Source organism: Cottoperca gobio, chromosome 8, assembly GCF_900634415.1.
Source record: "Cottoperca gobio chromosome 8, fCotGob3.1, whole genome shotgun sequence".
NCBI classification, from domain to species: Eukaryota; Metazoa; Chordata; class Actinopteri; order Perciformes; family Bovichtidae; genus Cottoperca; species Cottoperca gobio.
The window spans coordinates 16,388,670-16,403,140 of record NC_041362.1 but is presented as its reverse complement, the minus strand read 5'-3'; the positions used below and the strand labels follow the sequence as shown (position 1 = coordinate 16,403,140).

At 44.1% G+C, this 14,471-nt stretch overlaps 1 protein-coding gene across 1 annotated transcript in view; it reads right to left on the bottom strand.

The window, feature by feature from the left end:
• Positions 1–398: 398 nt before the first annotated feature.
• The window catches only part of tnrc6bb.1 (trinucleotide repeat containing adaptor 6Bb.1), a 20,933-nt gene continuing 6,860 nt past the window's right edge, over positions 399–14,471 (bottom strand). The window contains exons 5-22 of the mRNA XM_029437827.1: positions 13,451–14,471; positions 12,635–13,420; positions 12,345–12,506; positions 11,956–12,140; positions 11,734–11,796; positions 9,404–9,562; positions 9,074–9,211; positions 8,372–8,578; positions 8,095–8,211; positions 7,742–7,952; positions 7,066–7,218; positions 5,853–6,020; positions 4,255–4,401; positions 3,964–4,056; positions 3,496–3,717; positions 3,163–3,233; positions 2,230–2,369; positions 399–2,141 (exon numbers count right to left, since the gene is read on the bottom strand). The exon at positions 13,451–14,471 is cut by the window's right edge and continues 1,031 nt beyond it. Coding sequence (XP_029293687.1) covers positions 1,559–2,141; positions 2,230–2,369; positions 3,163–3,233; positions 3,496–3,717; positions 3,964–4,056; positions 4,255–4,401; positions 5,853–6,020; positions 7,066–7,218; positions 7,742–7,952; positions 8,095–8,211; positions 8,372–8,578; positions 9,074–9,211; positions 9,404–9,562; positions 11,734–11,796; positions 11,956–12,140; positions 12,345–12,506; positions 12,635–13,420; positions 13,451–14,471 — 4,626 coding nt within the window. The 3' untranslated portion in view covers positions 399–1,558. The remainder of the gene's footprint in view (positions 2,142–2,229; positions 2,370–3,162; positions 3,234–3,495; positions 3,718–3,963; positions 4,057–4,254; positions 4,402–5,852; positions 6,021–7,065; positions 7,219–7,741; positions 7,953–8,094; positions 8,212–8,371; positions 8,579–9,073; positions 9,212–9,403; positions 9,563–11,733; positions 11,797–11,955; positions 12,141–12,344; positions 12,507–12,634; positions 13,421–13,450) is intronic.

Genomic DNA, 14,471 nt, shown 5'->3' with positions numbered 1-14,471 from the left:
CTGTATTTTCTGCCATGAAAATTACTTTAAAAGATGATCAATCAGCTCTAGTACCCTAATCCTAAACCAAAAAACAAGTATTTTTAACCACCATCCAGAAACCTAAATTCACACACAAAAATTACCACAAGGACACACTTAGAAGCCAATACTTTCATCTTTATTAATCTTGTTCTCATTTGTTTAAATAAATTTTTCCTTTGTAAAATCTCATAACGAAAACACTGAACAGGAGTGTTAAAGCCTGTCTTAATTTAAAACGAATACACAACAACAGAACATTAAAAACGTACGGTAACTCTTACTCTGCATCTGTAAACAACCCGTCCCACCCTCCCTCCCACTCCACAGTTTGATAAGATTTGGCATGTCCATTTACTCAACGCAATGCCTTCAGCTCTTTGTGTCATTAAAATTCTTTTTTATTATTGCAGGTCGGACAATAAAAAAGACAAGTCTGCTAAAAAAACAAACAACTTCAAATGAGAGAAGAAAAAAAGCATTAGTGCCAATATTTCTTAACACACAGTCAGCAGTATACCGAATGCACTCAAAACATTTTGTATAGACCTTCTGTATAGTAAGCAGCCTTGCCCACATTATGACAGGCAGTACATGCACACACATTATCCTCACATTCACACACACACGCACAACAACTGTGGTGGTTTAATCCACTTACTTGGTCTCAGTCTCACTCATACTCATGTCCATATAGTGTATGACACTGCGCACAGTATCGACACATGGAGAAATGCAACATAGCCTCAAACTGCCAGCAATTTAACATTTATCACTGCAACAGTAACAAACATGTTCAAGAGAGAATAACAGAAAGAGTGCGTGAGATACAACAGTAGGAGGTCAGCATTTTGAAAACAGAACAATGACAATTTTCAATATTTTCACTGTTCAAAAAATTAAAACCATACATACAAACTGAAAAAACAAAACAAACTTAACATACACAGTAAGATACAGTTCCGTTTTCAATCAGAGCTGTTTGCATGTGTTTGGATTCGGTCTCCGTTTTTAAGGGGACGTGAATACAAAATGCACTTTAACCTCACATCATGTAGTAGTTTTAAGTTCTCTTATACGATGAAGGTAATGCTGTTTACAGTGCCCATCTGTCTGAAGGCTCGTCTGTATTTGGTGTGTGCATGTGTATGTAAATCTGTTGAAAAGTCCCCTATTTACTAAGCACATTGCAATCCAGTCAAGTCTTTGAGACCAACTGACTTTTCATTCTTTTTCAGGTTTCAAGTCTAAGCAGTTGAAATCTTCATCTGTGGAAAAAGGCTGTATACACACCTAACAGTCCCTGCATTTGTTTATATAATAGCTTAAGTCTGGCCACGAGAATGTGTGTAAGCATGTCTCACATTTCTGCTTGATGTGTGTGCACATTAATATGCATACCATGTATATGTGTGTATATGTGTATTACATTAATATGCATACAATATGTGTGTGTCTGTGTTAGTAAGTACATATGTATCCCAGTGTATTTTGTATCAGTGTGTCCAAACCTACACATACAAATTGAGGGGGCTCATCAGATGGAATCACCTCCTCCCCCCAGCAGGTCGCCAGGCAACAATGCGGCAGGGCTGTCCATTTGGTGCCTTTCCTCCATTTGCGGTGCTCCCCACAGGCTGCTGCTGGGGTATCCCGCAGTCATGCCTCCCCAGAGCCCAGACCTCGCAGAGTCTACTCCCCCGACGCCACCTCCTCCTCCCTCCCCTGCCCCGTTGTTGCTCCACTGGGAAAATATCCCCAGCCCGGGCCCGGGTCCTTGGGCTGAAGAGGTTTCTGAAGAACTGCCTGTACCATCAAGACTCTGCCAGGCAGAGCCAGAGGACCTCACACTACCTAGAACCGCTGCTCCACCTTCCCCTACTCCGCCACCATTTCCACCTGAAGTTGTGCCCGCCGCTGCCCGCTCATTCCCAGGGGAGCTTCCTCCGCCGCTGGCCACAGCGGTGCCTGTTCCAGATGAACCCTGCGTCCCACCGGCCGCTGCTGACCCTCCTGAGCTGGACCCCTCTGCCCCTCCGGCCTGGGAATGTGCAAAATAGCGAGCAACTTCCTCCTCACTCACAAACTCCGCCAGGATTGTGGTGTTGCCCAGAACACACCTGAGGAGGGATTTACAAGACAAGGATGTTCAGATCAACAGCAGCATGTTCAATGTTAATTATGTGTGTATTAGCGTGGTTAACCTACATGTGCAGTGCGCCCTGGGCCTTGGCTGCTTCCTGCCGGCTGCTGTAGCGAATCAGAGCGCTGCCCTGGGTCAGGCCGAGGTGGAAGGTCAGCAGGGGGCCATGCTGCATGCAGATAGTCCTCAGTGTGGAGCCATCAATCTACAGGAAAAAAAGAAAAAAGCTGAAGAGTAAAAGATTGTGTGTGATGTGAAAAAACTACAGTAATCCCAAATCGTCAATTATAGAGACAGGGAAAGGTCAGGAAATCTTAGGATATACAACATTGGTAATGCGTATGAAGAACCTTGTATTAATAAATAATATAGTGAGACTGCACAGTGTGACTTCATCAGTCCGTAATTCTGTCAAACTAAAGTGAGATATACAAGTTGTGCAAACCTGTGGACATGAGCACCGATTTAAGTCAAATTGATTATTGTAAAAATCTATATTACTAAAACATAAACTTTGTCTAGACTTCTACTTTAATTTCTATGCTCATCCCAGTGCAGTGTCATGCAAGTGTCCTTTGTGTAAGCCCTAATTGATTAAATGGCTCATCCAACTTCACAATCCAATTACAGCTGGGTCACGCATCATTCTGCCTAATTTGCATAAGACAGACTGAAGGGGAATACGGATGAATGAGCAAAGCGATTTAATGTTTTTTTATTCACACCCTGACCAGTCTGTCTAGTCAGCCGTTTTATTTCAATTCTGTTGTGATGAAGGGCTGTAAGAAATTGTAACTCTACATTGCGGGCTCAGCATACTCCTCTTACACTTCTTCCTCACCCTTCTGCACCATCTCAGTTAATAGGCAGCAGGTTTACAGGCAGAGGCATTTTTAATGAATGTTAACATTGCTTTACATTTGAACTTTTGACTCAAAAATAGTTCCTATAGTTTATAATTTTAGGGTTTCCATCTCTCTCTCTCTCTCTCTCCTTACCTGAGGGGTAAGGTTGCTCAGCAGCAACCAGCAGCTGCCTCTGGGGGAAACGCCATCGCTCCAAGCTGAGCCTATAAAGAAAAAAAACCAAGGATGGAACAATTAGCAAAGACATCATAGTTGTTGACAAAAACAATGAATGTGCTTACTATTCAATAATAACCACATTACTTATTTACAAAGATAACCTTATTTACAAAAAGACAACTTTTATGCTAGTTTTCACAAAACTGTAGTGAGCCTCCACTATAATGCATATAATAGTTAAGTCGACAAATTGTTATGAAATAATAATATATAAATATATAATAATATTTCCCCTGTAAACAGTACCTGGGCCAAATCTTGACTCTTGATTAATCCCGCCCCCGCCCCCTCCCCAGCTCCGGGCCAACCGTGGACCTCCACTACCCCATGGGGAGGGCGAGGCCTGCTTCTGATTGGTTAAGCCAGGAGGGGGGCGTGGCAGCTGTGAGCTGTTGCGATTGGTCTTCCACAACTTGTTTTGTCCTATGGGCTCTGGGGGCCAGCTGGGCTTGTACTCCGAGTACTTTCCTGAAAAGGAAATGGAGAGGTTGGAGACAGAGGGGGAAAATGAGATTTGACAAACAGACCACAGAAATGAGAGTGGAGAGGGCGCAGTACAGCTAACTCGTTTGGCATCCTTGTGGAATAAGCATAACTTGAACAGTAAACAACAAAGCAGAGCAAACTAATTATAGTAACAGTAACATAGAGGTTAAAGAGCAAACTACAACTAAGCCAATAAGATGTAGGAGAGTCAAAATGCAAAATACATACCTGTGCTGTGTGCATTGCTGAGGGGGCTGTCTGAGGCACTGTAGGGCCAGGCACCAGGTGAAGGCAGCGAGGTGTTGAGGGAGGGGTTTGGCCCTACAAAACATTACAAGGTTATCTGAAAGTACCACATCCTGTGAAAAACAAGACAAGCCTGGACTGCAGATAGCGCCTGTGATAAATACTGTCAAACATTTGTGCCATTCAACAGTCATAAATGGACACTGGAGCATGTTTTCAAGTAAAACCCAACAGATGTGCTCATCAACATATTTGGTACATTCAGTCAAATACCTATGTTGTCTCGCAGTAACTGGTGGTCAGAGTCGTTGAGGCTCGGGGGTCCTGGGGAGCCAAGAACACTCCCAGGGGTCATGTAGGGGTCAGACTCTGGGTCTCCACTGCTCTGGATTCCCTTCCAGGGCACTCCGGGCTGGAACTCTGTTATCAGAAAACAGAAATCTTATTGGCCCTGTTCAGACAAGACATTAACATGTGTCTTTGTTGATCCGATCACAAGTGGACAGCTCTCAGTTCGTCAGTTCACACCTGCCATTAGAATGTGGCTAAACATTGCATCTTGAGTGACCACATGTGATCGGATTTCACTTACCCGCTCTATATGTAAATAAACACGAATCATTTCCGTTTGCATACACAAAATACATAATGAAAAGTTTGTTATTTGTGTCGTGTGTGTATAAATCTCACATGAACCATAAATGATTACAGAAACGTACGATGACTAATGATAAAACGCTGCCTATTGTCTGTGTACCAATGGCCGTACTTTTCTCCGCCCAACAGCGTATGTGTGTAATCATTTTGGATTTTCTGGTATATTTTATGAACCAAAAATGATAAGGTTATTGTCTACTGACGGTCCCCGCGGACCTCCGAGCCGCCGACACTGTGCCAGGCAACTGCGGCGCACAGAGCTTCAGAAAGCTGGGGATAAGAGCAGGCAGGTGGGTGTCAGATCTGTGCAGTGCACCGGAACAAAAACAGACAGTATAATAATAACATCAAAAACACAAGATTCACTCTCATGGTTTCTGTGACATGAGACATACTTTGAAAAAATACTAATGTTTAAAAATACAGAAAACGGCCAAAATACAAAAGCTACGGTTACAGACAAAGCCAGCAACTGAGCGCAGAGGTTGCCAGTTGAGGAGGCGGTCCTTCAATTTGGCCCAGGACGCATTCGCGTACACACTGCTAAAAGAGTGTTGCAATATGCAGGCCAAACAACCCTGAATGTGTCCGAGACTCACACAAACGCAGGGCAAGTTGACACCATAGATTTTATATAAAGATGAACAATGGTCTGCTGACACTTTCATTCCACAATATAAACACACACGACAGTCCAACAGCGCTGGCTAACAAGGCGGAAATGTTGCTAAGCCAGGTAGCAAAACGGTGAGTGACTGTATGAAGCACATAAAACCTATAAAATATCTTTATATACAGTCTGTTTGGAACGGACAATCATGGTTATGTTAAGGTTACATCTTCTCTCTACTACAATAGACAATTCCTCAGCGTCCGGCTCTGCAACTATTTCACACAGAGCAGCAGTCAATAACAGCTGTCAATCATGATGTCACACCTCCTTTTTAGAATATCAAATTACTAATCAAAACCAAACTTATCAAGGGTTTATGAACTATACTGCAGCCAGCCACAAAGGGGCGATCAAGATGTTTTGGCTTCCCTTTTGGGGAGCCGTCATGACATCCTTCTTTATATACAGTCTATGGTTGACACCCGTCTAATAAACATATGGATTCCTGCATGTTTGAGACTGACTTGACATTAAATGTTCTACTGTCTACTCCTTCTCTAATCGTCTTTGGGTAACATGTAGCAGAGAAAGACATATTCACCTGGAGGCCAGCTGGATGTGGCAGGTTTGTTCCCCATTTTACTCCCAGGGGTTCGGTGCCAGTTGTCTGCAGAGCCTTGAGGAGGAATCCCCATACCATCATTGCCCAGCATTTCATACTGGGAGTAAGGGGATCCTCCTCTCACCTTTATAGCACTGGGTAAAGGGCCTTTGGAGCAGCACACAAAAGTGAAATAAGGTCACACAGACTGACGTGAATATGTCTCGGATCACTTTGATGCGCACTGATACATTCAGATACACTGTGAATGAAGGTCATTACCAACGTAGTTAAGACCAGCTTGACAACAGGCTGTGCTTCCCCAAGTGTTCATTTTGCCTTTGCAAAAATCATGTTATGAATAATGCTGTCAAAATTAACGCAAATTTGTTTTAACCCCACTATTTCTTTTTAAATGCAGACTGTTATGAATCACCCCATTTCCCCTCCTGATAATGCTACCTTGTGAACAACAAATTAGCTGTTAGTAATCCATCTCCTCCTTGTAGGATAGATTCACCAACTTGACACCCATGAACTGAAGAAAATCAAGACAGAACAGTGCTGCACGGATCTAACAGCTAAACGTCAACAGACTGGAGCGAGGTGCTAATGAGAAACATTATGATGCGTTCAATGTCTATTCAGTAAAAAATAAGCATTGGGCGAATGTAAATCATTACATTATCATAATGTGTTCAAATGTAAGGCAATGAATGATGTGTAGGCAATAAACTTGAATACATATAGCTGTTTGAGGGAGACGTTTTCACAGCAGTATAAAATAGATATTAGAGAGGGAATTATGACCCGCTTAACTTCCTAACACTAGCTCTACGCTGCATATAATACATACCAGTAATTGAAATGTAGAATTGTTGAATTTCACTGGACTCGACTAAATATCTACTAAATATCTGGTATTATTATTATCATCCCTAAAAAAGGCAGTACCCAGGAGGGTTTGGGGGCAATATTTATCATTGTTGTGTTATTAATTGATTTCCAATAATAAAATATACATACATTTGCATAAAGCAAGCATACTTTCCCAATTCTATGTTGATAAGTGTATTAAATATTCCTTTAGAAAAAGGAATATTTTGAACAAATAAAAAATGTGCAATTAATTTGTGGTTAACTATGGACAATCATGTGAATAAATATTTTTAATGGATGGACAGCCCTAGTTAGGAACCATCTGTTAACCTACCATTCTTGTGAAGGGCTGTGTCAGGGGGAGATGGAGCTGGGGAGTGTCCCTCCATCATCCATTTGAAGCGGGATTGCTGTCCTCCTGTGTCCTTCATCCCTCCCATCATGGGACCGAGTTCCAGTCCTGACAGGTTACTACCAGGGGCAAGCCCTGTCGAGCGGAAAAACAAACAAACATTCATAAGCACATTAAGTTCAACTATTGTTAAGTTCAATACAACCTTTGGCTGAGCTGGTAAGTGTATGTCTTCCCTTTTGTGTTTGGGATCGGTATCACTGGGATTGCATCAAGTACTAAAGACTAGACCGTTTAAAAAGGAGGACCATTGTTATCGCAACAATGATTGCAATGGTAACCCGTCTGAGTTGACACAAATAAGATAAATATACCTGGATGGTTCTTATTGGCTCACCTAGACAAACAGACACCCCAGTGACAGGATATGACTTAATCCAAAAGGAAATGACAAATGATTCCTAACCTAATTAGTCGTTGGGAAAATATAAGTAATTTTGCCTTTTTTCCATCAACGATATTGTATGTAGTGTTTAATGACGTCTGTGCTGTCTCGTCATCGTTTTGTCAAAGTCATGAAAAAACAAAAAAAGAGTTGTTGACGAACATATTTCGTCATAGTTTGTTTACAAAATTAACCCTGGCATGTTGGACTCACCAGAGTACATCCCTTGCGTTTTGGCATGAAGGTCTGATAAGGCCCCCCCCATTCCAGGATGTGGAAGGGAGTCTACCATGGGCTGCTTGGATAGGCCTCCTCCCAGGTGAGACGGGGACAGTTTGGAGCTTCCTCCTCCTACTGCTGATCCTCCAACTCCACCCTGCTGATGCTGTCTCTGCTGCTGCAAAATAGCCATAATCCTTGCCAGCTAAAAAAAAAAAAATCCCCCAAAAAAAATCACTATCAGAATAACGGCAAATTACAGTTTTGCATCAGAGAAAAACAATAGTAAAAGTTTGTTATGATGACACGGTATGGTATTGTACGGTATAACACATGATAGTCCTCACCTGCTGGGGGTCAGGCTGCTGCCTGAGAGGCTGAGGCTGAGGGAACTTCCTCTGGTTCTGCAGAAGCTGCTGCTGCTGCTGCTGCTGTTGCTGCTGTTGTAGCAGAAGCTGACAAGCCTGTGGGTTAGTAAGCAGAAATGGTCTGAGATGGAGGTAAACAAAGAGGCTTGTGCTCACATACAGACTCTGAGTCATTAGTGGGTGGGTTTATTACAAGTCAACGTGTAGTTAAATGTGATGAATCAATCCTTTAATAAACAATCATTTAGTCACGTACCAGATGGAACTGCTGCATGTGGGGGTAAATGTTGCTGAGCATTGCTAGCTGCTGTGGGGAAATCTGAGGAGGGAACACTCCTCCACCGACCCCTCCGACACTTCCGACACTTCCAACGCCACCACCGACGCCACCACCTACTCCTCCAACCACTCCACCCACACTGCCACCAGGAGAGGGCATCTGCTTCAGCATAGGACCTGGCACCTGCAAGTCACAGGAAGTTCTTTATGTATGGCTGTTGATACAGACACTTGATGGAGTATGAGAAACAGGGACAATTCATTCATGGAGCTAAATTTAAACAACTTTTATTTCTACTATATTCACTATAGGCTTGTGTAATATGGGACTGACTTCTTATGTCTAATAAAACAATTAACCAGTTAACAGAGTACACAAAATAAATAACATGAAGTAAATTATCTTAAAATGTTTTAACATTGTGTTAATGGCCTCTTAAAAGCTATCCTGTAGCCTAAAAACACAGCTATGTTTTTTATTTATTGCCAGACAAGGCAATAACTAACAAGGTGATCAGGCAGCAATATGGGCAATATTCAATTAGTTGTGAAAATAATACAATCAATCAAAACTTTTGTATATGGGAAGTCAACATTGGCAGATCTCAGGAGACCCTCCTTCTCTCCTAAATACAACATCCATCATAATCCATAGCACCAAAGAAAGAAGACAACAAACCTGAGGAGACAGGAACTGATGAGGCACTTGAGCACGTAAACCCTGGGAGGGGTTCATTTGATGCATGCCAGGCTGGTGCATCCCTCGAGGCTGAGGCATCCCTCCGCCACTGCCAACATACACCCCATGGCCACCCATCTGGAGAACAAGGAAAACCATACAACAATGTATTTGTAATGTAACTTGTGATACGTTTTCTCATGTCATAGTAATGTCTTCACTTAATTAACAGATTTTGTTGGTATAAAAGTTTAAATAATACAAAATGGTAGGTAACTTTGTAAATGGAAGGTCTGGAAAGTGACTTAATACTAAAAAACAGACTCATACCTTTTCACCATAGGGCCCCATGTCAACAGGACCCATGTCTTTGGAACTAGGCATGCGGTAACCTCCTCCACCTCGTCCTCCCCTCCGCATCTCTCCATTATAGTCAGTTACTCCTCTCTTGTCTCCTTCCATCTTTTTGTCAAGACTTGGGTCATCACCCTAAGAAACAAGAAAAAAAAGAAGTTGTGAACACATTCGTTCATAAGACAGTTATGAAGGCCTCCAAAACATCAATAACACATCACAATTGCTGTTTCCAGTAGTTAGAAGTATTAAAGGTTACATATGCTCATATTTTAGGTTCATACTTGTATTTTGGGTGCATGTGTACTTGCTCTAATGTTCAAAATAAAATAAATTCTGTATTCACCCACTGTCTGAAACGCTACGTTTTAGCACCCGTCTCTTTAAGTTTCCCTCCGGAAAAGCTCAGTCTGCTCTGATTGGCTTGCTAGAAAAATTGCAAAGCAGTTTTCACGCTGTGGGTGGAGATACTCAGATGGGGGGGGCGGTATATTCTAATGAGCCTGCATGTAACATAGACGGAATCGGAGTTTCGAGCTTCCGGTGGAATCGCAATGCATGCTGGTGTGGCAAGACTAGAAAAGTGAGCACCAACTCCACAAGAGCTGCCATATTGGATTTCTTCTCTACGCGTTTACATTGTATTTAGCTTATTCTTCAAGCGTGTTTACATTGTATTTGGCTAGTTTTTAGTGTGTAATCATCACTCTTCTAGTTATGGGATTTGGACACCGACATTGTGTGGTGAAAGGATGTTCAAACAGTGGGAGAAAGCTAAATAAATGGGCAGAATCTCATTGTGAGCTTCACGATTGCAAAAATTGCGACTGCAAGCCCCCGTTCGAACTATTTCCATTTCCAACAGCACTAAAGAACAAAGACAGAAGGCTAGCATGGACCAAAGCTGTAAAGAGACAGGATTACAATGGGAAGTCTTGGGAGCCCAAGAAATCTTCATTTCATGCACGGAAAACCAACAAATGAATTCCCTGATCCTGAACTCGACCTGGGGTATGTAGTCTATATACTTGATTTATATATTGACAAATGTACTTTTTATATATTGAGTTTTATAATAATTAACAAACACAAGTTAAGTATATATTTATAATAGCTTACCCTGCAACACAACTGCAATAAGCACTTATGATATTGCCAGTTTTCTTGACTGTGCAGATCCATGTCGAATGTGGCGTATGGGAGATTTTCATTGAATGAGAACATTTTGCTTTCAAAAAGCTATACTCAGAATCTGCGAGAGGATTGAAAGATATTTGTTTCAACCAGCCAGAGTCAAACAGTCTAAATACTTTGCCTTCTTTGTATTCGTTCAAAGTTCGTATATGAAACTCAACATCGTTCCCTGGGTGGTCGGACATTAAAAATAATGTTATATCGCTGAGGTATATCGGCGGCCAAGAAGTCATGCTGTTGTTTTCATTGACCCAGCCATCCTGCAATGTCAAGGGATCAGGCACTGAAACGCCACTCGGCATAACCAAAAGCTTAGTCTTTTCTTTTTCTGTGATTTAAATTCTTTCGTTAGCTGTTGGTTGCTCCTCAATGCCCGTCTCTGATGCAGCAAACACCCTGGCAATAAGCTCGAGTTTTGTTCCTGAAACCTTTAAATTCCGCTTGCGGCAAAATACTTTCAAAGCTTCGACTTTCCACATCTGAACCTCATCATAAGAAAGGAGTTCAGAACTCATTGTAGAGTAGTAGGTTTATTTACAACACGCTAAATACAATGTAAACACGTAGAGAATAAATCCAATATGGCGGCCCTTGTGGAGTTGGTGCTCACTTTTCTAGTCTTGCCACCCCAGCATGCATTGCGATTTCACCGGAAGCCCGAAACTCCGATTCCGTCTATAGGAAGGAGAGCCAAATCTGAATGGCTGGCTGAATCCCATGTTATCTGATCTCTGTAGACCACAAAAAAAGAAAAAGAAGAACTTGCTCGTTTTAAGCCCTTTTTCAACACACATGTGTTGGTTTGGCTTGGCTCAGTTTGACTCGGTGCATCAGCCCAGCACAGAAGATATTTGCATCTCTGTTATAACAGGTCTCGCCGCTTAAATGTGTATGTGTGTGTAACATGGCTGTGACTACTAAATGGACTGCATTTAGCTCTTTTTTTTTTGTCTTAGCGATCATTCAAAACGCTTGACCCACCCACACGCTTTGACTCTGCATGGCCAAAAGTACCAGCCCAAAAGTCCTCTTATTTCACAGTTGAGTTGGTAGACACTCCAAATACCCAAATGTGTGTGCGCACAAGCACTTTTGCTGAATTAACATCTTACCAGAAGACCCATGTTTGAAAACTGGCGTGACACTGGGTTCATCCAGCTGTCCCCTCCACCACTCTTTAGGAAAGAAATTCAGACATTAGTCAGACTCAAAAAAGGAAATGCAAATAACAATATTGAGTAAAGTCACTAAACAAAATGAGATTTTTAAAACAATGAACCAAGAGAGGCCACGGAAACTTGTTTTTGCGCGTCCTAGAATCTCCTTCTCCCTACCTTCATGTTGCCTCTCTTTCCTCCATGACCCCAGCCACCAGAGTTGAAGGAGGAGCTGTTTCCCTGGGAGCCAGTGCTGTTCCAGACTCCTCCACCACCATCATCTTCCTCATCCCAGCTGGGGTGACGAGAGGCTGCAACAGATCCCTCTCCCTTCCCACCCCAGCTCTCCATTGACTTGGAGCCTGCAGCGAAACCAAAGCAGATGGTTAGAACAATGTTGACAATGTCATTACTCTAGCTTTGTTGCTACTTGTGGTTTGAAAATGCTGAAACCCTTTTAAATGGAGAGAATGTTGCTTGAGTTGAGCATAGGGTCTCAAAATGATAGTAAGCATAAAGAACTCTGATATTATATATTTTGAATCAAACATGTTTTCACTTCTTACCAGGTTTACCAGAGTTACCAGGGTTAGGTGAAGGGTTCCCCCAGCCAGAAACTTTGCTGGGTTCATCTGTCTCCCCCCAACCTGTTGCTGCATCTGATGACTGGCCCCAAGTAGTCGTACCGTTATCCGCAGATTGTGCACCTCCTCCCCACATGCCTGGACCTGGAGATTGGTGAAATTGAACACGCATTTAGAAAAATAGCAAGTTAAATGTGTGATTCTGATGATACTTTGGTTGTGGCTTGCCAAATGCATATGCATGCTTATTTGTAATAGTAACGTCTGCTTACCCGCTGCAGTATTGCCAGGGTTTATGTCCCTGCTGTGTTGCATCCCCTGCTGCCTTCTCGGTGGTTGTTGGATGGATGGTGGTGGGGCCTGCTGACCGTGGCTTTGGCCAGGAGTAGCATTCTTTTTTTCCCACAAATTCACATTCTTGCTTTTGTAGCGTGTTGGGTCTCCCCAGGCTGAAGTGCCGTCATCGATTTCCATTTTGCGACTGATGGACTGAGGGGAGGGTTCTTCCCAGCCACTGGGCTCCAGAGAGTCACCCACACCCCCAGAGGCTTGGGGGATCGGGCCGGATGTCCAGCCCGAACTTTGGTTCTGATTCTTAGATGGTGGACCTCCACCTCCAACATTGGACCGGCTGTTCCACCCTCCTTGAATAGGGCCTCCTTGTGGCTGCTGGCCCTGTGATTGGTGCTGCTGTTGATTTGGGGCTTTCATTTGTGCCACTTGGCTGTTTGGTATCTGTGCTGCTGCTGTGTGGGGCTTGGAACTCCCCCAGTCCTGGTGAGATTTGCCTCCACCCACATCTCCCCCTCCCCACCCTCCTCCCTGAGAGCCTCCTTCATCTGAATGACCCCAGGAAGATCCCTTCTCATCAGAGTTGTTTCCACTTCTGCTCCGCCCATCTCCACCTCCAGGTGTCGAGTCCCTCTGTCCCCTGTCTCCTCCCCAACCACCTGCCTCTCCTCTTCCAGTCCCCTTCCATCCTCCTGTCCCTTTATCCTCTGGACCATCTGCCCACCCACTACCCTGTTCTCCAAAGTCTCTCCAGTTCCCCCCTCCCCCTCCTCCACCTCCACCTCCACCTCCTCCACCTCCACCTCCACCTCCTCTGTGATCACCCCATTTCTTTTCTTCAGTCCCCCATCCTTTGCCCTGGTTTTCAGGTGGGAGATCACCCCAACCTCCAGCTTCTTCTGGCGTTCCTGGCTTCCTTACAGTGCTACCAACCATTTGAGGACCAGAGGTGGACTGTGGAGCACCCCCATCCCAGCCATCCCTCGTTGTAACACGGCCAGAGTTCAGGCTGGTTGTGTGACTGCCAGCAGATGGATCATTAGTTATTGAACTGGTGTTAGACGGGTACCCAGGGCCGCGACTAGTGGTAGTGTTCATGGTTGCTGATGAGAATGGAAGAGAGGAAGATGAAGCGCTTCTTTCTTTTCTGTTTCTTAGTCCTGTTGCGGGGTCCAGGTCCCAGGCCACATTCTGTCGAATCTGAGTCTGCCCCCAGCCTGTGTTAGACAGAATCCTGGGGTCCAGGTCAGATCGATTGAGCATGCTGAGTAAGGCCACATCAGCATTGGCGGTCTTGTCGGAGCATTGCTGTACAGACGACCCTTGCTCCTGCTTATGTCCAGTGTCAGTCCCTCCTCCACCACTTCCAGCTATGGACCCACCTTCGCTAGAGGATGAAGGCACTCCACCTGCCGTGCTTCCCCCCTGCCCTCCTCCTCCACCCCAGTCCCCAACTGCCCCGTCCCCACTTTCCATCCCTTTCTGATTGTCCCAAGCTTTTGTCATAGTTGCAAACTTTGGTGAGGCAGAGTCCTGCAAAATGTTGCCACCAATACCTACACTGCCTCCACTACTGCTGCTGTTGCTGCTCCCAGCTCCTCCTCTTCCACTTCCTATTGCTAAGTTACTCGAACTTACACCTCCCACTGTGCCACCCCACTCTGCTTCTGAACTGCCTCCTTCCCATGCTCCCTGAGATACCACTGGGGTATTTGAGCTACCATCATTTCCCCTACCCCACCCTGCCTTGTCATCCTGGCTTCCAAAGCCCCACACACTCCCATCCTGCCCCTGAGCTCCAGTCCCTCCTCCTTCCCA